We start from the raw sequence: 25,577 nt of genomic DNA on the forward strand, positions 1-25,577 counted from the left end.
TTCTCTCAGTAAAAAGCCAAAAAATTGCACACTGCAGAATGCACACTATGGACATTGCCAACAAATTGCTAATGCAACTTCCCTGCGAAAATGGAGCAGTATTTACAAGGCTGCCTTGCTTTGGGGAAAATGTTTAGTGAAAACTAGTTGCTGTGAAAGGAAAATCTGGTCTGATGGAAGTGTATGGTTGGGTTTGGGTGCTTTGTTTTACCTTCAGGTACGCAGGACTTGCAAACTACTTGTGCCAAAAGTTTATTTTCTAGTAAATGCTCTGTTACTTCAAGCTTTATGAAACTCTGAAAATAGTTTAAATAGGCTGTGGGCGTGGGGAGAGGATGGTCCTTCTCACAGACTTTGGCATTTCCAGTTCTGATAACATGAGGGTCAGTTATGTTTGGATACCATTTGGTGTCTAGCCTGCCTTCAGAGTAACAGTTTGCTGTGCCTGCCATTTAACAGTTACCAGTTTAGATAAGATAGGAGAGATTTGTATCTTTGAATCCCGAAGAAATGAAAATAAGACTCTGAATCTGGTCCTAAAACTGAAGATCTTGTCTTAAATTCCTGATGAGAACCTAAAGTAAGGTTGACTTGACAGTAACACAGGATTGCAGATGGGGATTGGGGGAGGAAGGGGGAAGAGCGGTGTCTTATCTGCTCTTTGCAGACAAGAGCTTGTTATTATCTGTCCGGGTGACTTTAACAGAGATTAAGAAAAACAATGTATGTTTCTGCAAGCAGAAACAAGCACATTCCCTTGGTAAGAAGTGTTCAGGAAATTTGTCATGGGGCCCAGTGTAATGCCACAGTTCTGTGGAATCAGTCTTGTAAATCCATCTTGTAAAGCTCACGAGAGACCTTCCTGATTGTGGTGTTTACCTCTTGCACAGAACACACCAAAGAATTTCCTACGCAAACTTTAAATATATGTATATTAAGGCACAGAGGTTGTTCTCCCAATTTACATTTCTGAATTTAAGCTTTCCCCTTGCAACTTAATCTAACTCAAATTAATATAAATGCAGCTTTATAAAATTATTTCATTGCTGAGGAGAAAGATACTTGTATGCACTTACGGCACCTGGAATAGTGATAGGAGGAGGCTTGTGGGCTAGCACAGTCATCTTAACCACTGCTTTATAGCCCTGTTAAATACCTACAACTGATCTAAAGTAGCACTTATATTGTATTTTATAGCTCTGAAAAATATATGCTGTTTTCCCTGTGTAAAAATTGTTAAGCTAGAAATTTTACTGCACTGCTAGGAGAAGTGAGCTGTCACTCATTCAGCTCCTCATGCTGTCAGCTTTGGAACTTGGAGACAGCAAACATTGGCACAAGCACTTGTTTTGCAACAGAAATATCCGTTATACTTACGCTTTGCCTCCTGGACACCTTTTGGAATGTTGTGAGAAAAGCCTGCCCTTGGCTCTCCAAGGTGCTGTAGCTTTTTTCCTCTGATGATTTCTGATGTGGTTACAATTGCCAATAGAGAAATTGCTGGCAGATTGAAAATGTGTGGGCAATGTCAAATGAACTGTTATTTCAAAATGCACACAGAAGACCCTGCTGATTTGGTTGTATTAGTTTACATTTATTCTTAATTTCTAAAAGTTATGACTTTTTTTTTTTTTTAAATTGGAACAGAGCAGCTACAGAATCAACAGATTGCTGTCCTTTCAAGCTACAACAGTCAAGGCTAAGCTTATGTCATGAAAGACTGACTGGGCTTTGTCATCTCTAAACACAGCCAGGAGTTGTCTAAAGACAGAAAAAAGTTGCACTTTCAGCCATGTTCCAGTACCACAAAGATCTGTGCAAACTGTGTTTAGCTTGTGGGGGATAACAACCATATTTTTTTCTTGAATAACACCAAGAATGATAGTACCGCATGTTTCAGTGCCTAAGAAATGAGGTGTTCTCTCTGTGTTTTCTCCTTTAACTTCCTCAGTGGTGGGGCGCGTGGTGTCTGTGGCACAGCAAGGGCTTGTGAGGGCTTCATGGTGGCTGATCAGAATCTAACAAGGCCATGCGGAGGCAGGGTAGCAAAGTGAGCTCAGCGTGAAATGGGGCTGGCCAGGTGGGAAGAAAGCTGTTCTCTTACATGTAAAAGAGTTAATTATGGTTTGGGGAGTGGAAAGAGTTTCCTGAAGCTGAGCACTAGTCAAATTAGAAGCACTGTGCAGATACGCAACATTTCTTTGGCTGATCATCTCTCTTTTCACCTCATGCTGAAGATGTAGTGGAAAAGAGAAGATTTTGCTTTACATCTTTCGTGTGCAGTCCAGTTACACAACTTTTTTGTTTGGGTTTTTTTTTCCCTCCTCTTTCCTTTCTCTCACATCTCCATCCTCCAAACTGCCAACTACATCTACTGCTTGTATTCATCTGAAGTGGGAAGATTTCGAAGTACAGAAGTGGTTTTTTGTGGTTTTTATCCAAACTAACTTCTTCTATTTCTGTGGTTTACTTGGGCCTACATATTCATCTATATGGAGATGATGATCAGAGTGGAAAATACAGACATTTCATATTTGGCCTAGCAATTCTTATTCTATAGAAAACAAAACAAACATAAAAGTCCTTCTTACTCTCAAAATGTCTGGTTGTCAGACCTCTTTTGCAGAAGCTCCCTACTATATCCTTTTTGTAATGGACTGATAAAAAGTGGGTTTATTCCCTTGCACAACAATTCTCAAAAAAAAAAAAAAAGCATTGTGTTTGTTCATCTTTTTTTCCATTGTTCATCTTTTGTTCCTTTCTGGTGAAATAGTTTTCTTTTCTCTTTCTCCAGTTTCTACTATTTCATACAGGCTGAATGGCTAACTGTATTTAAAGGTATTTGTGAAGTGTCTCTGGCAGAAGAGTTTAAGCACCTCTGTTCTTGCATCTCTGGTAACTGAAATGGAAAGAGAGACCATGCTTCTAGTTCTGGCTGGCTGTGTTGGGTCATTATTTACGGGGCAAGATGGGAAAGGGGGCTGCTGTTGAAGAACTCCGGAAGATTTGCCCAAATTTGCTGTTAATGGGATAGCATATTTTTTCCCCTCTCTTCTCTGTCTTGCTCTTTTCCTTTCTTTTCACTTTGCTGGGCTGCTTCAATTCCTTCATCATCTTGCAATGCGTGTCCATGTCACAACCTGACACTGTGGTGAACTGCTAGTCCAAGGCTGACTCTTTGCTTTTGCTGCAGGCTGAGTCCTTGGGTTTGAAGACTTGTTGACATCACTGAGATTGGTGCCTGGACCTTCAAGAGAAGAGGCTTTCTGACAGCCCTGCTCCACTCCACCTGACCCTATGACTGGAGGGTTCACCGTAGCTCCGTCCTTTGCTCTCCAGTTCCTCAAGATGGGTTCATTCAGAAGGCCCCGACCTCGCTTCATGAGCTCCCCGGTCCTCAGTGACCTGCCGCGGTTCCAGGCAGCCCGGCAGGCTCTGCAGCTCAGCTCCAACTCTGCCTGGAATAGGTGAGCAGGACCCACTCGGGCTGAGCTCTCGCCCTGTGGCAGCCCCGTGATAAGGTCCATGCGTGTCTGATCTTTGTGCTTCAGACCATTTATGGCTAAGCTCGTCTGTTTATAAGCATGCATGAATTTTTGGCATGCCCAAGCTTTGCTGGCATTCAAAGCCTCCGTGGAGGTGAAAAAATTAGACCTAGTAGTGTTCAGCCTTGGTTTTGGCCAACGTTGTTCAGAGGTACTGTCTTGAAGTAAAACAGAATTGCTCTTTGTTAACAGTTGCATCTTTTAAGTACCATTTAGGAAAACACATTTCTAGTACTTTAATAAAGGCCAGTTTCTTAATGCACAACAAGCATTTATTTGCATATTATGAAGCTTTTACCACAGTCAAGTTCCTCTGACAACTGCTAAGTTTGTGGCTTCTACCAGCATTTCCTATTGACAGCCAAATCCTGTCTGCAGTACACGTCATGCAGCAATGGCAACTGGAAAAACAATGTGTAGGGTGAAGAGTGAAATGTCCTGATCTGATCTAATGATCTGCTGCTACCAAAAGTGGGTGTTCCCACCTTCCCTTCTGCCACCTTGCACCAGCTCTGTGCTCCGCAGACCCCTCTCTCTTGCTGACCTAGCTCAGCTTACTAATGTCGCACAAAAGTAGCCCGGCAAAAACATTGCAGTTTTGTGCCAGGATAGTGATCTGAGGTCCATGAAGCGTGCAAATGCCATAACTGGCCCACAGAAGGGAACGCCCATTAAGGGAATGACACCTCCTCGTTAGCCATGGCAAGCCTTTAGACCTGCTAAACCATCTTGTATGCTGTCACTTTATGACTTCCTCTGTGCTGGTGACAGCCATATGAGTTAGAAGATACTCCAACAGCACCTTACAAGCATTAACAGGGCTTAAAGTTGGGTCTGACTGAGGTGATGCTGGCTGCAGAAAGTCTTCCAGCACAGCCAGGGTCCTGCCAGACACTGCAGATAGATTGGATGGTTCCTGCTAGCACCACTGGATAATGTAATGTGATGTGTTTGGCAGATATTGCCAAAAATCTATGTCTCCTCATAGCAACTAGCCTGCAGCACACAGCAGAGATCCCCTAAACAGTCGTGTTAAAGATATATCTGGTGTGAACGTGTTCTTTGTGAAGTGTCCCTGTAATGACTTCACTTGCTTACTCTAGGCACAACTTGAGGTTGGTTCTGCTCCCATGACAGATGTAGGTAAATAAGAGTGATGATTTCCAGGGGAGAAAGAGTAGAAATATTTAAGTGTAATTAACCTCTCCACCCCATTATAACCACTCAGGTTTTGGCGGCTAGCTCACATTGTGCTCTGTGTTAAATCAACTGGTGGTTGTTATTTATGGATGTTGTACTGTCTCATTTCTTTTTTGGCAGTGTTCAAACAGCAGTGATAAATGTGTTCAAAGGGGGAGGCTTGCAGAACAATGAACTTTACACCCTCAATGAAAATATCAGGTAGGTTGCTGAAAGGCATGAAAAGGGCTTTTTGTTGCTGCTTGTTTGGTATTTGCTTGGTTTTGTTCCCCTACAGAACTGCAGTTAGAGGATATTGGTGGGAGGAACAGGGATCGAAGCAATCTTTAGCACAGCTTTGGAGTTTCAGGCTAACTTAACTCTTCTTTGCTATTGGGTGGAATGAATGGCATAGGGCACTTGGATAACGTTTCTCTGACTTGTGTGGATGTGTAGCTTTGACAAGGACAGGTTGCGTATTGACTTGGATTATAAGGATTTTGTCCCCTCCTAGGGAGTTTGCCTCTTCTGGCTGTTTTTTAGACATTTTTATCAGGACATTTGTGATGGTAGTAACATTTCTTTTCTAAACCCAAGCTTCTCAGAACCGTGGAGTGTTTAAAATGAAATGAAAACACAGCATTTCATTTAAAAGCTTAATCTTCACATGATAATTGCAGAGCAAGACCTGAAAATATAAACCCTAAAGATAAAAAAACTAAAAGCCTAACAAACATTTTCTAACACTGATGCTAGTGATGATTAGAAGTATCACTTTTTTTTTAAGCAGGTTTCATGATTATCTGTGGTTTCATTCTGATTATTTGGAAAGTTTGGTTAGCAATAAGACTGTAGAGTAGATGAAGAAAGATTCATTCTTGCCTCGGTTCCAAGTGCTGCTAAGAGTATTGTCAGAGCTCATGGATGTAGTTCCTCCTCCCTCTCACTTTCCTACTACATCCATATTCATTCATCATGAATGCTGTCATATAGGTCTCTGCTTCTCCTTTTATATGCCCCACCTCCCCCTTGCATTTTTCCTGAGCACCAAGATTCAAATGGCAATTTGGGCTAAGCACATGCTAAGCAGCAGTCTAAATTACCCCTTTCCCTACTTTCAAAATAAATGCTGCTTGCAGGGCCTGAGACTGTGTCCTGCTTGGTCTGGTCCCAAAGGTGAAAGTTTAATATAATTCCTTTTGAGAGTTGAGTGAGGGCAGTGTCTCATGCTTTAATGGTATTTTAGTGTGCTCAGGTCAGAAGTCCTTAAGTTAGGTTTAAGTAGTTGGAGCAGTCTTAATTCTCCATGGGATGAGTATTTCTGTACGTGAAAAGAAAATGTCGTAAGACTTTGGAAATACCCTAACCCACAGCCTGTTGGCAGACTTGGGGACCGGCTTTGGGTTTTGTGACTCGTCTGCCAGGCTGTTGCCCGCCACAGTGGCTGCAGCCTGCTTTCCCTCCCCAGTGCACGCAGATGCTCCTTCCCACCCTTGTGGGGAGCCAGTACGCTGGGCAGAACAGCCATGTTGCCTGGGCTTGGCCCCAGTGGCTGGACCATGCTCTTTTCGTCTTGGTTACTGAAGTGGATCTAGACTGTCGAGAGCTGGGCAAAGAACAGGAAATTCTTTGTGAACTGTGTATGCTTTGTAAGCAGTGCTGCTGGTGGGAGGGGAAATGCCCTCTTCCACGTACAGGCACTCCCAGGCAGCACTTGGAAGCACTCACCTTGAAATACATGATTAATGTTCCTGCAGGTGCCCTGGGCATTGGTTACATCTCCAAATGTCATTCTCTAAATAGGCCACTTTAACGCTCAAGTAGCTCATTAATGTCTGTCTAAGGAGCAGAGCACATGCATCTGCATGTATGTTTGTATGCACACCTCACACTTGTGACTCTTGATGTAGCTCCCAACACAAAGTTAGCTCTGTGTGCACAAGGTGAATCTCTAGCTTGACACTGGGCAAAAAGCCAGACCTGTCAGATGGCCAACTCTTTTGTGCCATTAGGTTGAGCTGGTGCATTTTCCTTGTTTGTAGTTCTCCATTCAGCTCCTTGGTGGAAGTTAGCAAATGCAGTGCTTTAAGAGACTCACAGATTCTGCACAGCATTTAGTTATTTGACTGTGCAAAACGCAGGAGAGTTTTAAAGTAGTACAGTAATGACAGGACCAGGAGACAACCAGGTGGTAACATTTTGCTCTGGATTGCTGCCACCAAGTTTTTATCGTGCTGTGATTTGATATCATCTCACTGGATACTTTGGGTTTTTTTACTGCTCTGAAAGTCAGTTGTCACAGCAAGAGGAAATGTAAGAAATGCCATCGGGAGATGGGATTTCAGGAAGCAGAAGGTTACCTGGCTGTGATTAGGAGGAGACCCCTCCCTTGGGTTATCTCTAGGGTGCAAGCCTCTGGTTGCTGGTCTAGCTGCATGAGGCGAAGTCCTGCCGTGGGCTTGTCAATCAGCTGGTGGAGAGCCCCCTGGATTCTGCCAAAGCTGGTGGAAGAGCTTCTGGCAAACGGGCCCCCAAAGACTCACCTGGTTTATCCATCTCATAGAAATAGAAATGTGCTTTGAGATTGGCAGGGTGAATATAACTGCTCTGAGAGAGAAAAAGTAAAGGCATGTTGGCATGTGAATAAATGTAGAAGTGTTATAAAATGGTTAGGGAGGAAGGTTGCTGTCAAAATCGACTTTCAGCAAAGATTAGGAAAAAGTGGTGTAGTTTGTTAGTAAGAACCCAGCCTGAGAACTGGATGGTCCCTGATTGAAATACCATTTTCAAGCACTCTTGATTATACTTCATGTTGGTGAAAAGCAAAACTCTTAGAACAGCAAAAAGATGCAATGTTTTGCAGTGGAAAGTGTTGGGCGCCTTTTAAATTTTAGGCAGAATTTACTGCTACAGAATTTATGCTCACAGTCACTGAAAGCTGAAAGTGCAAATGCTCTGAACTTTGTGAGTTGTTTTTTTTAATGCTTCTTCTGATGTAAAACAATCCTGATTTTTATATCGGAGTTTTGAAATAGAAATATGTATTAGAATTTAAAACTTTTATCACAGTCTGATTTAAAATCCAACAGTTTTTATCAGAAATACTTGTTTAGAGTGGTTTCTGCCTGTATTTAAAACACCTCTTGTTAAATTTCTAGAATCTCTTTCTTGAAAAATATGCCTTTTTTTTTTTTAAATGCAGTAGTCATGGGGAAGCTGCAGCTTCTGCTTGTGTGTTTGCTTCATTGCTCCTCTCCTTATCCTCCCACCTTCTACTTCCAAGAGAAAAGGAAGTACAGCATTAGGGAGATATGCTATTTTCAGTGAAATGAAAGGCATCTTGGTTTAAACAAAAAGCAGAAAAAATGATGAATTTCAAACTAAATAAATTGTCTCCCCAACTTTCTGTGCATTCAGGGGGGAAATATTTTTTTTGGTTGTTCTAGGTGTATGGCTTATAAATAGAAGACTTAAGGGAAACTGTTTCATTCCTTCATAATTTAAGAATAGCCTTTGTCGGCATTTGTAGAATATATACCTAAACGTAAAAGAAATCTAACTGTGGCCAAAATGACACATTCACATATACTCACGTATCTTTGGTATGACTGGTAGTAAAGTGCGGATATACCTGTAAGAAATGACCAGCAGTGGCTGTTACTTCATGGCTGCATTCCTTCTGTCTACAGACGGTTGCTGAAGAGTGAACTTGGATCCTTCATCACAGATTACTTTCAGGTATTACATGATTTGCTTGCTTTCTTTTGAGGTTTGCTCTCTTCAGCTTTTTAGCCTATAAAAAAAATTAGGACCCCTTTTTACATGCACATAGCCTACAAGTTTCATTTTTGTTTTGCTACAGAAGATGATGGAGGTACTGGACTTTTTTAATGTGGGCCATATAGCCTTTGGAGTAATCATATTTATGGGTGTATGTGCTAAATTAAAGATAATCTTCCTTTGCGCTTAAGAAAGGCTGCTAGTAGTCTGCCAAGGTCAAGAAGGAATTCACTTGAACTTTTTAAATAAGGTCGGATATATTTTCATAGGTTTTTCACCCTATTTCTCTAGTATAGAGAATTCAGGAATAGGTTTTCTGCAACAGGGGCCAGCAAAAGGGAAGAGAAAAGATAATGATTGTCTGTTTGGGGGGGGGGGCAGAGAAGGAAGTCCCTATCAGCAGGAAATCAGCCTGGGTACTGTTTGCCTTTAGTCCCACAAATATAAATGCAACCTGCGAAAAAGCGAAAGATGAAGGATGAGGGAAAACCTGATCAATCACAAATGTCAATAAGCGTTATTACCTTTTACTGATACTGTCCAGATAGACAGAGGTTCAAATGTAACCACATAAAAGTATGCTGGATGATTTTCAGAGAACACTGATGGCTTTCAGTGTTGTAAGTTGTTCAGTATAGTGTTGATTAAAAAAACAGAAGGAAGCTGCTGAAAATAAGACAGTTTTCGTCCCTTTGAGTGAGAGAGAGAGAGAAAATTTCAGTACTTTCTGAAGTGGCTGATGCTGCTGCGTACTGTGCTAACAGCTTAGAAAGGGGAAAAAGAAGACTAGTGTTGTTTCCTATCAGTATTAGATTACATGACTTAAAAAAATCCCCCACGCTGTGCTATCAAGTGAGAAGCAAGCTCCTGCCCCAGGGGTAGTTATGTTTCACTTCTTTAGACCCTATCTGCACAAGTTGTGTACTGGAAAGAGGTGGCTGCTGGCGCTGAATGGTGGGACATTTCCTAGACCGTGAGTGGGGTCTGCTGGCAGCCTGGCAGAAAGGCTGTGAGCCTGTAGCACAAAGTGCCTGGCTAAAGTGGAAATCTGCTACTGCTCCTGCTAATTTAAAAACAGGCAAATGAAAGTTTGCAACTAAATATATGTGGCAAATTGAAATTTGAAAGGTCTTGATCAGGTACCCAGGTACTACAGTGGTAGGCATGGAGTGCAAGGCTGGAATAAGCAGAAAATGTCCAGAGGCAACTTCATGCACCCATAAGCCTGAACAGAGCATGGAGCTAAGCACGGTCCCGAGGGATGTGAGGTGCTGACGTATGACTGTTATCTGGTTTTGAAAATTCAGAGTGTACTGAAGGAGGCCTGGGTAGGTTCCAGCACTGAGTAAGACACAGCTGCATCATGTTGCTGCTCAAGAGGAGCCGATGACTGCTGGGGACCGGATGGCTCCCAGCGCTGGGGTTTGGATGTGTTGTTCGCTTCCTCCAGACTGTAAACCTCAAGCCTGTCACAGTCATGCTGGGGCTAGTGGCATTAGCTGAGACTTCTTAGGTCTCTTAGTAGTAGAGCTGATGACTGAAGAGACTGCTTAGACTACAGCCTGCTCACTGCTGGAGGCTAGATATCTGTGTTGCATCCCTCTTAGCAAGCTGAGGGCATCTGATCTTGTCCTGGGAGAAGGATCTGATCACCAGCGCTGTTTTCTGCAAAAGCAGGAGCAAAACCTGTGCTCTTTCACCCTAATGGCAGGGCCATACTACTTCAGCCACAGACCACAATTGCAATGTAGGTACTCAGCACTGCACTACTGCTGGGAGAGTGGTGGCCTTTGCCTCAGGGAACATTCAGTGCAAGGACTTGGCTGCGCTCACCTCTGAGTTTGTTTTTCTGTCAGTCTGTCTGTTCACACTTGTGCAAATACCTCAGCGTATGTGTACTATTTCACCTGCAGCTGCTGTTCTCCCACTGAAGCCACTGGGACTCAAATTTAATTTCTGGGAATTTTTTTGCTCAATTTTAAAAGGAGTAACTTAGCATCTGTCAGACTTAGCCTGAAGTAAAACTCTTGGTGCTGGCAAGCCATGAGACAAACTGTGAGATAAAGGCTATTGTAGGAAATGAGCTTTTTTCCCTGCTGTGAGGTAAGATGCAGACTTATTTCTGATTCTAGACTGACAGCATGTGGCAGTGATAAAAGTTACCACTCCCTCCTGAATGTCTTTACTCAAAAATCCTCGGGCCATGGAGTGGGGAAAGACTATTCATGTGCCAAAGAAGGGCTGACAACATTATTTAATTTGTCTGTGGGTTCAGTTTCACTGCTGATGCCAGCTGATTTATGGCAATACTGCTGCCACCAAAATGAGCAGAGTTGAATCAGGCTGCTGATCTGGCTGAAAAATAACCTTGAAAGAAAAAAAAAGTTTTCAACTACTTCGTTTGACTTCTTGTGCTCATCACCTCTGACATGGAGGAGGTGATGGGAGCGGGTCACCAGGATGGGGAGTGGAGTGGAAGTACATCTTTTGGCAGTGACTTCCTTCTCCATCCATTAAAGCCCACTGAAAAGCTGTCCTGAGAACCAAGTTTACTGTTCTCTTAGATTGAAATGGACCCTGAAGGATCTGCTCTCATGTGTAACCGGGCAGTTTTAAATATCCTAGCAGCAATTAGAGCAACTAATTGGATCATGTAATATTTAGATGTGATAAATTGACTTAAATGTTTTCCATTTCTTATGCCACAGCATTTGTAACAGGAGCCACTAAGATAATTTTTGAAATCACATTTTCCATAGTTTTAAGAGTTCTGGCTCTTACATTATGTATATTTTATACACACACACACACACAATTTTTCTAACCACTGAATATTTAGGACTAAAATGGAGCAGAGCTTTTATAGTGAGACAAATCTACTGTTGTGATCAACTTGACTTGATTACTCACAAGTCCTTTTCACCAACACTCATGCAAATTACCAGTTTTTAGCTCCTGAAGTTGCTAAAGGAATGTTTAGGAAATGGATGGGGTTTAGGCAGTCTTTCTCTGCTACCAAACTGTCATCATACCAGACTTACTGAGTCTGTTTCGTATTTGAAAGAGAAATGTAATTCCTGTAAGGGTTTCGGTGGGAACTCAGATGTTTCATTCTGAAGGAGATTTGTGTTTATAAATCTGCTGCTTTAGCAACCCTACTATATATATGAGCCGTCTCCTTGGATCGGAGTCTGAGTGTAAATGCTGGATAGTTGGGACTCGTAATATTTGCTGCAGATCTGCCTTAAAGCAATGCTTCATACTCCAGGTTTTCCAGTACTGACTTTGCCCATGAACTGATCAGATAGTTTCCTGCTGCTGAAAAGGGGCATTTTGTACCCATCCCTCTGCTCAGTAACCCAGCAGGGCACCATCTGCTCTCAATGCTGGGTTAGTTCTCTGGTGGTCAGCTGAACTGCAACAGGGAGGAATCCTATGGCCGTGGAAGGTAAGAGGCTGGGATTTGGAGGAACAGGGTGTATTGGTGATTGGGACTTCTCTGGGTCAGCTGTAAGATTTTTCAGATAAGCTCCCTTCATTTTCATGCTGTCTGACCCTCATGGTTGTGGTGAAAATTTTTGAAATATGAAACTAGTGAGTGTTGATAAATTGATGCGTTATCTTCCTGATTCTGCAAACGGCCTGAAACAAAACCTTTGGAAAGGATGAACTGTTTCTTTTCACTCTCTGGGGGCTTGTTAATCTTGAAACTCACAGAGGAAAATGGAAATGCTAGCTATTTCACAGCTAACCACTTTAGCAGAACTGTCTGTTTATGCATATTAACTCCAAACTGTCTCCTCCTGAGGCAGAGAGACCTGATCCCTTCCCAGGCAGTGCAACCTCTCCCAGCACCCATGGGCTGCAAATGCAGAAAGTCAGATGCTCAGAGCTGATGCCTCTCCAGCCTGACGTCCACTGCCAGAGCTGGTAGGTGAGGGATGGTGAGTGGACTGGATTTCCTCATTTAATCCAATGAGAGCCTTGATGACTTAAAACCAGAATTGAAGCTGTTACATGATTTCCAGCCTGCTGCAGTGGAGAGTGGAGGAGGCAACAATTCCTGACTTAGAATTAGGCCCAGCTTTGTGTTTGTATGCAAAACCATAGAAACTGCAATGTGCAAGCACCCATGTTGCTGGGGTGTTGAGCAAAGTCAAAATAGCAAGGTGATAATGGATAGCTGTGAAAGTAAGCAGCAGCAGTGACGAAGCAAGCCCGGATCCAAGCCAAAATTGATTTTGTGCTCTCCCTTTAGAGCGGTCAGAAGTGGGACTGGTGAACCTTCCTGTGGTCAGTCCCTCTCACTGTAGATTAGCCAGCTGTGCAAGGCAACTGCAGTGGTAGGGGGAAACATGCATTCCTCCCTCTACTGTGGCACCATAAAGCTTTTTCTTAAGTCCCTGCTGCATGTCTTTCTGGGACTCCAGCCTATCCATCGTCCCTCGTGATGCTTGCTCTCCTTTGAAAGGCTGCTTTGTAAAGCCATGCTAACAGCTGAAAATGCCGTGTGTCCCTCTCTCCTGCTTAGTCAAAGAGAAAAACCTGGTGCGTGTGACATTTCTTTCCTTGGTGCCAGGTTCACCAAGGAAACTTCTACCTGTTTTGCAGCAAGGCAAGGAAATGGTTGTGTAGGTTATTGGAATGATGGTTATTGCTGGATAAAGGCAGCGCTAGCTCTTCTCTTGCCAAGTGCTGTCTCATGCCTGCTGCCAGGGGCTGCAGCAGCTTGGCCGCTGCACAAGGGGAGCAAATTCACACTTGTGTGATTTGCAGAGCTCAGCCGTATGTCTGCAATACTCTTTTGGGTCAAGCTGGTCTTTATTATTGTATTTCTCTCCTTGCTGGCTGGGAACCCCTGTTCATGCAGGTCTGCTAATTATTGCTGCTTCATCTGGCACTTTCTAGGACTGAGCTTTCATGGAGCAGCTCCAGAGACTCCATAGCAACTGCCCAGCTTCGTTATCACGGACGGGGTCACCTGGCAGCTCAGCCCCATTACTGCAAGCTGAGCAGTAGTCCTGGGTGGCAGTGGCAGCAGGGACACCTGCTTTCAGGCCTTGTGCGCATCAGCTCCGTAGATGTGCGTGATTCACTTGAAATGGTGCCTGGTTGCTACCACTCAAAGCGTAGCGTGGGACAGCGTGCCATGCCTTGGCTAAGCAGGGCTCCCACCTGGAGCGGTGACTTGCCAGTGCAGAGCCGGCGGGCCCGGCCACAGGATTTTCCCATCGCTGCTGCCTCGCTGGCGTGTTGTGGTCTAGACCATAGCAGTGCTGCCTACTCGGTCTGCCTGGTCTGCTCTCCTTCTTCTCTACCTGCCCCACTTTCTCTCCTTAAGTGGGCTTGCTTTTTCATCTGTTTTGAACAAAGTTGTCTCTAGAAGAGTCATTTTAGGATATTATTTCATATTTATTTTGCAATTTGTTCTCTATATAGGATCGAAGTGATCTCTATGCTTCTGTCACTATTTACCCTCTTTCTAGAGAAAAAAAAAAGACGGGGGGATGTTCCAGGTTTGAGATGCTGCAGCTCACAAAGATTTGCATTTTGTAAAACACTGCCAAGAAGTAGGTAGGTATTTATGTGCAACTGGCAATAACTTTGTAGAAAATATTTGCCAAGTAAGTTTGGGTGATGCTTTTTTCTCAAATTAACATCATATTATCCAAGAAACACTGGCTATGCACTTGTAGAGCCTGTAAAAGTGTGGTTTAACACTAGAACACAAAGCCTCCATTGGCTAGAAGAGGGGGCTGCATTTAAGAAATACTATAGTGTGTAGAAGAACACCTGATTTTTTGACCCAGCAAAATGGGGTCAATTATTTTGAGTTTGCTGTGGATCAGTTTACTCCTGTTCCAAGTTTATGTTTCTGTTTGATGAACTAGTATTAATTTTTTAATTTTAATGTGGCTTTTTAAAGGCATACTGGTCATGTTCAGCTTGGAGACATGAAAGGAAAACAAAATTTGTCCATAATTAAATGGGTGTTCATGTCAACTTTTTTCCCCCCCAAGAGTAGTGGCTTATTGGGAAATGGTAATATTTTTTGATTAACAAACAGGAGAATTCCTTTGTGCCTTGCTACACTGCAGAGATACGGCTTTCAGATGAGATGTGAAGTCACCTGTGATGGCTTGAGCCTCCTTGATGTTTTCTGTGGAGCTGCTGCCAAAACTACTTAGCTGCTTTTCGCCACCCTTCTGCTTGAATGTACCACCCACAGCAGAGCAAGCCATGCTAGTGGCAAGGCTATCGCCCCGAAATCCTTCCTGTTGGTTCTACCTAGAGGCCGTCACTGCGACCAGGCTGCTGGCAGAGCGCTCCCAACAGGCAACATCTAATTTGCCTCTGGCAAAGTCAGATGGGTGCCATTTTGCCTGGAGCATAGCAGGATCCCACACAGGAAGTGCCTCCATGGCCCCCGTTGGGGATGACCAGCTCCTGACAAGGTGGAGGGAGGCAGAAGGCGACTGTCACTGCTGGCACTGCTGGTTTGAGAGAGGAGCCCCAGCTGTTGTGCCTGGGACAGCTTCCACCTTCAGTCATTGTGCTGGGGGAACTGGAGTTACTCCTCTGGGTATGGATGGAGAAACTCACCTCAATTTCTCTAACGGGGGGAGGAAGGGGAAAATATCTGTGCTGGGAAAAAGAAGGAATTACCTGGAAAGTGTCTACGGTTTACATTCTGGCATGTGACTGCCTTCAGATTTTTTTTTATTCCCAATGATTTCAGCACAGCTGACTTTGCAAGAGTAGCAAGCACACGCATGTTGTGGGAGGGTCTTTGCTGAGGAAAAAATGAAAAGTGATTTTTCTGGAGCTTTGAATCCTGTCTTCCAAAACTCAGGGCATTTGAAAACTTACTAAAAAGCTTTCTCTTAGCTGCACTTCTTGGTGGTATACCTGAAACAGCTATTGTGGTTTTCTGCACTGAGAAAAGTAGGGGGGTTTCAACCTGCGAGATTTCACTAGCTCACTTCTATCTGCTGCAAAACATCTCTCTCCAAATTTCTTGACTGCACGTACATGTGGGGGGTTAACTTGGGGCTTTGTTTCTCTGCAGTGCATGATTCACCGTAGCAAGAGTAAGGGCAGGTTTGCAGCACCAGCAATGAGCGTATAGCAGCCTGTGGTGTCCCAACAGCAGGGTGAGGACTTCACCCTGGGGATCCAAGGAAAGCTGATTTAGGGGGGAATAACTGCCTCCCCAAGCACCCAGTACAGCTGTAATTGCAAAGAGGTGGAAGGTGGCAGCTAAACTTTTTCAAATAAATGCACCCTTCAAGCTCATTTGGTGTGAGTCTTTATCTAGTCTTGCTTGCAAATAAAAGATTTATTTTTCCTCTTAGCTCTGTGCCTCTGTGTTGCCTCTGGCAACCAGGGATAAAGCAGTAAAATGAGACTTGTAATCTAGACATGGTCTGATATAGACCTCCGCTGTGGCTGCATTTACTAGATTGTATTGATTTGTCAGCAAACCCTGTAGGGTTTTTTAATGAAAATTTACCTGTCTGGCTTGATCTGAGGGGGTAATGTTCAGATTGAATTAATTTCTAAGCCTGTGACTTTAGCAGAATAGACAGATAAGTAAAATGTCCAGATATTTTTAAGATGGGGAGAAGGGAAATGAAGTGTGGTTGTTGGTTTGGTTTCTTTTTTTTTTTAAAGTTTCTCTCTTCCACAGGAAAAGGGAAAATTTGAGAGGATAATTGAAACATCTGCAGTAACTATATGGAGCTAAGATTTTTTCCTTAGAAACATTAAGAATGAGATGATGCAATCTATTTAGCACATGGAATTACTGATAATACATTCATAAGAGCGTTATAAATTCTTTACTACAGGGTAATGATTAATATATCTATTTTTAATAGATAGAACTGTGCTGCCCATAAAGGTGTACAAATGCGTATTTTGTTTGCTGACATAGCTGTAAAATACAAAAAAAAATCTCTGAAAGTAGAAAGCATCAATAATATTAACTTATAAGCAAAGTAGCTGGAAAATTGTATCCACAGTGCTCAGGAAGTGTATGTAAATTGAAACCTAATGTTATAGTGCAGATAGAGAAGGAATTCATATTTCTTGAGAGAAACACAAGAAAATAAGTGTGACACCCTCATATATATACGTGTACATGCTTTTTTATTATATAGTAGTTTAAAATGACACGGTATTAAAGACCAGCTGTAAACTTTCCCTGCAATATATGAGAGGTAATTACCTTGAGCTATAGGTTGAAAAATAAAGAATTGAAGTACTTTATTAATAGACTGAAAGCATTTGGAAGGATTAAAGTGCAATATCACTCCAAACATTATCTTGTTGTTCAGGCAGAAAAATATTTACAGTGTAAGTGGGTTTCACTTTTTCCCCCCTCATAATTTCTTCCATTCCAGATTTCTTCCCCTCTCTTTTTTCACATTGTTTTTTTTTCCTGGACAGTCTTTTTTTTTGTTGTCCAGAGCCTGACATGTGTAGTCATTTATTTCTGCTGAACAAATCTAAAATTTGAATGGAGATCCCAACAACTTAATATTTCCCTCCAAAGCCTATATTTCTGCTGGAGAATCTTTGCAAAATAGTCACCTTCCATCAGTTAATAACAATGTTTGGAAACATTGCAATTTTTTTCATCGTGTGAACTTATTTATCCAACTTGCTAATTGCTGTTGTCATCGCCCAGGTGAAAAGTGTCTCCCAGGCATGTTCTTTTTGCAGCTTACCCATCCTTTGGCAGCCCTTTTCCTCCTGCGCTCTGCTGGGAACTCTGGCTTTCTCTTTCTCTCAACCCTAACACTCACCCTAACTGAGGAGTGAGCCCTAGACAAAGCCCCCCAGTCATTAAAAATTTCTCATTGACAAGCTCCCTTTGCTCCCTGCAGCTTCCTTTGGCAGCCCTTTGTCACGTTAGTGACGATGAATAAATCAGAAAATAGGCTTCTGCAGGAAGTGGGGGGAATTCCAGAGTCCAAAAAACTGCAGAAAGTGGACTTTTTTTCAGAACAAATGTATGGCTCTTTGGCTAAAACTGAGTAAGCTGTTGTAAGCAGAGTGAGATACCGCAGGTCATGGAGGTGGTGTGAGCATGTCCTGCTGGAGGTCCCTCCACTCCTGCTAACCCAGGTGAGCACCGGTGTCATAGAAGGAGTCAGCAAAGACCAAAGTGTACCCTCCTAAACTGACAGCCATGCACTACGTGAGGCCTAGAAGCAGCTGCTTTGCTGTCTGCAGTATTGCCAGAGCTCTGCTTTTTACCTGTTGGCATCCACAGCTTTTCAACTGCAGTTAATGAGAGTCATTTGTACGCTGTTTGTGAGCAGGTTCAGAAGGTCACATGCAAAAGTGCTTTGGGTTCCTGTCTCCACATGGTCACCTGTGTGCAGAATAGCAATTTTATCATGTTCCTCTGACAAACAGGACTGTTCAAGTCAGCTCTGATTCCTGTGCTGAAATTCCTAGGATTGGTTAATAGTATTGAAATTTGTTTATAGCTTGATTGTACTGCATGGATAGGATTGCTTTTGCACTCTGCTAGAGCTCGTAAAGGTCACAGTCTTGTGAATTGGTTGGGTGGTTCAAATAATACAGTTTCATCCCATGTGTTGCTAAAATGCTCTGGTTTTGTTGTGTAACTAATTTAAAAGGAACCTAAATTCTATATTATTTTGGGAATAAGATCATACTAAATATTTTTGGGTTTGAATTCTGAAAAAAAGCCACCTGCTAGCAGGGCCAAATTACCTTAATTACAAGCATGACCATTAATTATTTTTCCATTGCATGCACTATACAATATTTAATCATTATTGCTACTAACAGAGCTTACCACTGGTGAATTAGTTAGCCATTCCTCCTTATGTCATGACTGAACTCTGGATACACATTAGGGGATGCAGGTTGTTTTTTTTAAAGCAGTGTCTCAAAAGTACTTACATCTGGCCCATTTAAGACAAGTAAGCCATTGTAGCAAAACATGAGTTAATGTTTTAATGTGGATGAAGTAACCATGAGATAGGACAACAGCCAAGGAAAGGTACCCATTTCCTCTCTGTTGTATAACACCACACTTCTTTCACACCACGAAGAAGACAATGTCCATACAGTCTTGTCTTGACTTGAGATGAAACTTATCATGGAAGTTCCTGCTACTACCCATAGCATGTAAGGCGATTGGTGAGCTTGTATGGCTTGTTCTGTCTTCCAGGCCCTTTTTGCTGAAATCTTGACAAAGATGCCAATGGAAAAATTTCTCTCTGGTATTGCAGTGGCACCCAGCCCCAAAGGGTCTCAGAGCTTGCCTTGCATGAGGTGAGATTCCAAAGCAAGAGGAGTTTCTTGAATTCAGTCCCTGATTTTATTGATTTCAGTATTTTCCTACCTGACAGCTTTTTGAATATAAATTCTCCACCAGGACAATGCATCCAGAGATGTTTCCTTACTGATAGGATGTATGGTGGTCTCTTCAGTCCCTCAGCCTCAACCTACTTGCAAAAGACTTCTGGAGTCTGTTTGATTAGATACTATTTAAGGAAGAGCTCTTCCTTTTCTACACATTTCAATGATGTCTGATGCTAACAAGTAAGACTCTTGAGTGGCAAGTTTTTCTGTTGTTCTGGAAAGCGAAGTACAAGTACAAGCGGAGAATGTCACAGTCACAGAGCAACATTTCCTTCTTTTTATTCCCTTCAACAGTACCTCAGTTTAGTATTGCTTCTTGTTGTAGGGAGGATGCAGAGGTGTGCTGCTCTCTTTGTTTGGGGTGACTTATACGGTTACCTGTTTGTGTGTGTCCTGAATGAGCCAGCCTGGTATATGATTACAGGAGGCAGATCTATCATCCAGAGCAGCAGCACAAAGGCAGGTGTGTGGTACGGCAGCTCATCAGGAGGCCATGGTGGTGTCCAGACAGTAGTGTAATGGCAGTGTCCATTAGGAGTGAAAAAAGATGTGCCTTGCTCTTCAGCTGATGGAAGGTTGAAAGGTGCAGCTTTGACCTGGTTACCTGTTAAAAACAAAAGCTGGAGGATGAACATGAGAGAGTGAGAGAGAGGTCTCTGAATATTGTGCGCTACCCTGATACTGAATCCTTTCAGAGGGACAGAAGACTTTATTCTCTATCAGTATGATCTCTGTGGTAGAACTGAACCTTTTAGGATGCAGTGATAGCGTGTTATGTGGTGATAGCAGCTCCTTTCTCTGAAATTCTCAAAGCTTTTCAGAATAACTGATTCTCCTAGTGCTGTTGGGAGAACAAAAAGGTAGGTGTTGGTTTTGCACCATTCTTATGTTTGGGGAAATGGGAACAGAAAGCTTATCAGATATTTAGATGTCCTGAACTGCAAACAAGCACATCGATATCTTGATCTGTCTGGCCTGTGATAGTTAAGTTTATCTAGAAAGACTAGCTCCTGCCGCTTCTTCTGCAGCTTGAGACTTCATGCTGAGATGATCCAACCACTCAATATAGCAAAAAAAAATAGCCTCATAGAAAGAGAATAGGTAGGAATAGAGAAGTAAGGGTTAGGGAGCTGAACTGGCTTACTGTGCAGTCAGGCAAGCACTGAGCTAGTGCAAAGGAAGAAGAGAATGTTTTGGTAGCATTTGGCCCTTTGATCACCTCCGTCATGTGGCTGAGGTATAGCTTATGTGGCTGCACTCTTATGTTAAGAACCATTTTATTTTGTTGACTCCCTCCCTGTGACCCAGGACAGGTCCTTCCTTCCCACTTCTGGCAAGTGTTTCAACTATCTGCTGTGTCTGTTGTGTCCTCATGTTTGACTGAACAAGATGGGGTTAATGAATGTACAGCACTCACAGCGAGACCAGGTCTGATGGCAGTGCTGGGAAAAAGTACTACGATATGACTAATCTTTAGATAACTGCATGCAAGTGGATAACATCTGAAAAAAATTTATTCTTCCATGTTTATTTTAAATCTCAGAAAAGGCAAATGCATGTCTCTCTTCTTTCTTGGCAGAACCAGCTCCTTGCGAAAGGCTTGCTGTTTATAGAGGAGAAGGTTAAGCTGTGTGAAGGCAAGTATAGTAAGAAACCCATTTTCGAAGGGAGTTGTGCTTTAATGTTTGATCAGACAAGATGACTTGCGTGTCTGGAAAGTGTACAGCCCTTTCTGGTACTGTCTTAGGGTGTCACACAACCTCTCAGGAGCCAGTTGCACTGCAGCCCTTGAGAAGCTTGAGGGATGACAGGCTGTTTGAATAGCCACATAGCTGAACACTCCCACCAGCCACGTCTTCATCGTGAGGGCAGAAACGTGGGTCTTGTGTGGCAGTTGAACCTGGGCTCAAAGCAGTTCTGGGCTGGACATGGAGCCTGTTGCAAATGCTGAGAGCTGCCTTCTGCCTTTTATTTCTCAATGTGATTTGCAATTTGATATAAGCACGATTTTGGTTACTGTGTCATGCTTTTGAGAGCTGAACTAACAGGCTTTGTGTAAATTTAAAGAAAAAACAGTCACTTGGATGGGAATGAAATCCTTCAGGGAAGAAGTTGATCACACATGAAGTTCTGTTCAAACCACCGGGGTGCAGACGCTTGCTACCACAGAGCCTGTGGACAAAGGCCAGCATGGTGCAGTGACTTTCAGTGTTCAATTTGTGGGGAGTTAGTCACGTTTATTAACTGTTTGCTCAAGCAGAGCGACCTGTCTAGAGCACATGTCTTTATTCAAAACTAGGCTGCTGTTTGATTTGACCCAGTTTTGTAGCCTGCAGGGAAGATTCCTTGCTAATCACCAACCTGCTGTATCTGGGTCATTAAATTCCAATAGACACTTACAATCTCACGTCATTGTTGGTGCTGGATTCCTCTGCACCTTTCTTCACCAAGTGACTTCTCCACCCGGCCAGCAGGCTGTAGGACTCGAACCCTGAAGTAGCTATGCAGGTGCCAGCTTCCTGCTTGGTGTGTTCTTCTTTGGCACTGGCCCTGTAAGGGAGGAAAAAAGGTAGATTCATGCATTTTCCCGAACATGGGTACCCGCCCTGCTGCTGCCAGCTCTTCAGAATGAGTGCTGCACCGCTTATCATAGGTTTTGTTTTCTGTTTTCATATAAAACTATTCCAATACCTGTTTTAGCATTATGAAAATTGAGTTCCAGTCTGTAATAAGCTGAGAGCTGCCCAGTAGTTTGCAGCTGCTCAAGTAGTTTGGGTAAGATGAAGTTTCCCAGGCAGACAGCAAAACCCTCTTGCTATGCCTCATTTTTTGTCCCTAGTTTGAAGTGACACTGGAGCTACTTTGCCCATGCAGGTTGGCATCTTTGCAGGAGATGACTCATGGGCACCTTTCTTTCATAATGTGTAGGCTTGTTGCAGGTCTTGTGATCACAGCAACAAGAACTTCTTGTACACGCTTCTCGGTTAGCTCTGTCTTCCTGGAAAATTATCTACTGTCCCAGTACTCAGAGACGGAATAATGTTCCTGCTGCAGAGCATGGCAATGTTTTACTGTGTCTGTTTTTCAAATCACAGCCTCTTATTTTAATGTGATTTTTCTTTATACAGTCTGTCAGAATCTCTTTCAACGCCTGTAGGTTTTATGATTTCTTGAAGGAACAAACCATTCCCCCTTCCCCTTCAGAACAAGTGATCTATGACATTTCATTCTGGCTCCACACACCAAAGCATTGCAGTCCTGGGGAGGAGGCAGAGGAGGGAAAAATGTAAACATTCAGTTAGTCTGTTTCCTGTTGTCTTTTTCACTTACAGTTGGCAGTTTCTGGTAATGGGTAGCTGTTAAGGGGGTGTTGGGTAGGTGCTCATCTGTCTGTAGTTCCAGTTTTGAAGCCGGTGTCGTACCTGACATGGTGAAGCCTCCCTCTGAACCCTCCTGCAGTCATCGGTGGGCTCTCTGCTCGAAAGGAAACGTCTGCAGGATCTGGTCCTGCTGGCTCTTTGCTCTCTGGCCATGTCCTAAGCAGCACAACCCATGGGCAAGCACAGTGAAAGCCTGTGTGGAAGTTTCCAGATGGGGAAAGCACTTCAGTACACAGTGATAAGGATCCTTTGAGTTGCAATTTTAGTGTCTTCCAGTTCCTCATGTAGGGCCTTTAGTCACCTTGAGGCTGAGCCTTCAAAGCTGTCTTGAGCAGCTGTCTTCCATTACTCCTCCTTGAGTCTTGACTGCTTGTGAGCTCCAGCTGAGGCTCCGTGGAAGGTATCCTGGAAAATCCTTTTGTCAGAAACTTGTGTTATTAAACCTGGGTCTGTATTTGCACTTGAAATTTCTGGGGAATGTATCTAAAATTTGAAAAAACATTGCAAACATTTGGCCTTTGGGATGGGAAAAATCTAAAAAGCTTAGAGGCTTTGGGCCCAAATGCTGAGGTACACACAGCTCTGTAAGTCAAGCCTATAAGCATAATTTAAAATGTCTATTCAAACGATTATGGTCAGTAAAGCATTTTTTGTTAATAATAGGCTTTTGACCACAGTTGTATTCCTGTTAGGGGAATCACAAGTTGCATAACTTAATCTGCCTTCATTTTAAATACCTGCTTACATTTGGGGATGTTTGTTCAAGTTGGAGTCGTATGAGGGGTGGCCACAAGTGGATTTCATTTGGGAACCTTCCCAAGTGCCGTGCTTGAGAGGAGCACAGTGGCTTTGTGGCTTGTCAGGATCATGACTGCTGTGTCTGTGCTTGGGAGTGGGGGGATGCTGGAGGGGGCTCAGCTCTTGTAAATGGTCTCCCTGACTCAGTTGCTACAGAACAGTTGATGTTGGCTGTGACCTGCTGGTTTTCAGATTCAGCTGCTAGCGTGCGGCTGTGCTCCCACACTAGTTGAGCATGCTAACTGTGAGCTGTGAGATTACACAATCCTTTGCTGTGGAGTTAAAGCCTCTGGTTGAAGAAGGGCTTCACTTTTTTGTTGCAATTGGTCTCGTGTTTTGTACAGAGCTGTCTTCTTTGCAGTAAGTGACGGAGCAATTTATGGTCACAGCCTTGTGTCTCTGTCAGTTAAGGCGAAGCTTAGCTGACTGATGTCCAGTTTTGGTTGGAAACTGTGAATGTGAAGAGTGGGTTTGTATCTCTTACTTGGGGACTTAGAGAGCAGTGGGAAAATTTGACTTGATTTTAGTGTTCCTGTTGCTAAAGCTCTTGCTCCTAATCTCTGTTTTCGTAGATGAGGATCGCATTGATGTCCTGTCTGAAATTTGGGATCACTATTTTACAGAGATTCTTCCTACACTCCAGGCAATATTCTACCCAGTCCAGGTAATCTTAACTATAACTCAGTCTTCAGTCAGGTGAGGCAATGTAACTGCAATGTCTGCTAATGGCACATGGAAGCTTCTCTTCTGTTCCAACAGCACTGTTTGGCCAGTGGCTAAACAGGTCTCAAAACCTTTAAACTAAATCTGGGAGGAAGTAGAGTTTGCCTAAGTCAGCATTAACTGTGTAAGAAGGACTGCTAAAATCTACTGGGCAAGCACAGTGTTTTGGGCTGAATTTATTCCCATTTGTCTACCCTCTCTCTGTGCTTAGCTAAGCTTGAACACTGAAACTATTGGACTATACCTTGTTTAGACTGAAGCTCTGGGCCATTTTTATTTATAGTTCTTCCGTTTTTAAATACCTGGGACTGTTGGTGCAGGTGACAACACTGACAACTTTTCTTCAGAGGGACAAATCTGAAGACTAGATCAGGAGCAAATGTGTTTAACTCACCCTAACTACTTTTGGAGGGCTTATGTGCCTGTTGTGCCTTTGGAAAATCCTCTGTTGGGTTTTTTGAAGCTTTAATAAGGGGACAAGTAAATCTATGGGTAGAGGATGAATGAACAACTTTATGTAAGACCTGTTTACGCTGGATATTTTGAAAGCTGAGTATCCCATCAGAAGTGTTGAGCTGTATCATTTTTTAATGTAGTTTTAGTCAGGGTTTCCATACGAGCAGTCTAATTACCTCCCCAGCCTATTTTGATCTTCTCTGCCATCACAGGAAAAGAAAAATGTACCTCATGAGGAGACTGACATTCTGGAGATGCTAGCCTCCTCCTCTTGACTTTTGCCTCTTCTATAAGACATGTTTTCCAGAGCCTTTTAAAATTATTTTTCCCTTGTATTGTTTCAAAGGCAGCAGGTAAAGCTCAAAGGTTGCCCTTTTCCTCTAATCCCATTAAAGTTGGCATTTCCTAAAAGAGAAAGGACTTCTGTAAAGACAGACACTAACCTTTCTACTGTGTTTATTTTTATTCTTTCCTTGCTGCAGATGCTTAAAGGTAGGTGTTTGGCAGGTAAAACTGTGCAATTATAATATCCTCCCTTTCTCTCCTTTTGCAACTAATTCTCCATCAGGGAGTGACCTAATCTATTTAAGCAGGGGTTTGTCTGCACTGCAGCTATCTGTGCACTGTGGAAACAGCTGAGCTAACTGTGTGTCATACCCACTGATGCTAATAATTCTGCCACTTAGCAGAAAAATCTACTCACCTGCTATTAAATGTCTCTAATGAGAAACTGAACAAAAGTTACTGCACAGTGGGTGCAGCTGTTGGAAGCAACTTGGTGGTAGTGGTGAAAGCATGACTATGGGATGTTGAGATTCTTTGAAAGCATAACTTTCTTACTGTATTTGTCTTGTCACAATATCTGAGTGACTCGAAAGTATTTCATAGGAGCTGTGAAGTTAGGGAAGTATTTCCATTTTACAGATGAGGAACTGAAAGGTAACAGACAGCACATTTAAAGCTTTGTAGGCACCTAAGTCCTACATAAATGTATGGATTTAAACTGCCTAAATACATACAAGAATTTGACTCTGAGTAAGCTGCCCTAGGCTACAACAGAGGGAGTTACTGGTGCAGCAAGAAATAAGAAATTGCTCTTATCCCAGGCCAGTGCCCTAATAACAAGTTTGGGCTCTTCCTACAAATAGGGAACTGTATGTACCTATTTACATGGTGTGTCACCACATGTGAAGAGGGCTCATCTAGCAAATCTCTTTCACCAAGCCGCAGTTCTTCATGCGCTACTCTGGTAGATGGGAAAGTCAATTTGTTGTTGGTTCCCCATCCTTTGCTGCAAATGTCAACATTG

The 25,577-nt window shown here is 42.9% G+C and overlaps 1 protein-coding gene across 1 annotated transcript in view; it reads left to right on the top strand.

Annotated features, from left to right (window-relative positions):
* The first annotated feature begins 2,813 nt into the window (after positions 1 to 2,813).
* PRR5L (proline rich 5 like) overlaps positions 2,814 to 25,577 on the top strand; it is a 32,868-nt gene continuing 10,104 nt past the window's right edge. Inside the window, exons 1-6 of the mRNA XM_050897553.1 lie at positions 2,814 to 2,838; positions 3,194 to 3,467; positions 4,866 to 4,946; positions 8,414 to 8,462; positions 20,491 to 20,548; positions 23,662 to 23,753. Coding sequence (XP_050753510.1) covers positions 3,298 to 3,467; positions 4,866 to 4,946; positions 8,414 to 8,462; positions 20,491 to 20,548; positions 23,662 to 23,753 — 450 coding nt within the window. The 5' untranslated portion in view covers positions 2,814 to 2,838; positions 3,194 to 3,297. The remainder of the gene's footprint in view (positions 2,839 to 3,193; positions 3,468 to 4,865; positions 4,947 to 8,413; positions 8,463 to 20,490; positions 20,549 to 23,661; positions 23,754 to 25,577) is intronic.

This window comes from Gymnogyps californianus, chromosome 5 (genome assembly GCF_018139145.2).
Source record: "Gymnogyps californianus isolate 813 chromosome 5, ASM1813914v2, whole genome shotgun sequence".
NCBI lineage: Eukaryota > Metazoa > Chordata > Aves > Accipitriformes > Cathartidae > Gymnogyps > Gymnogyps californianus.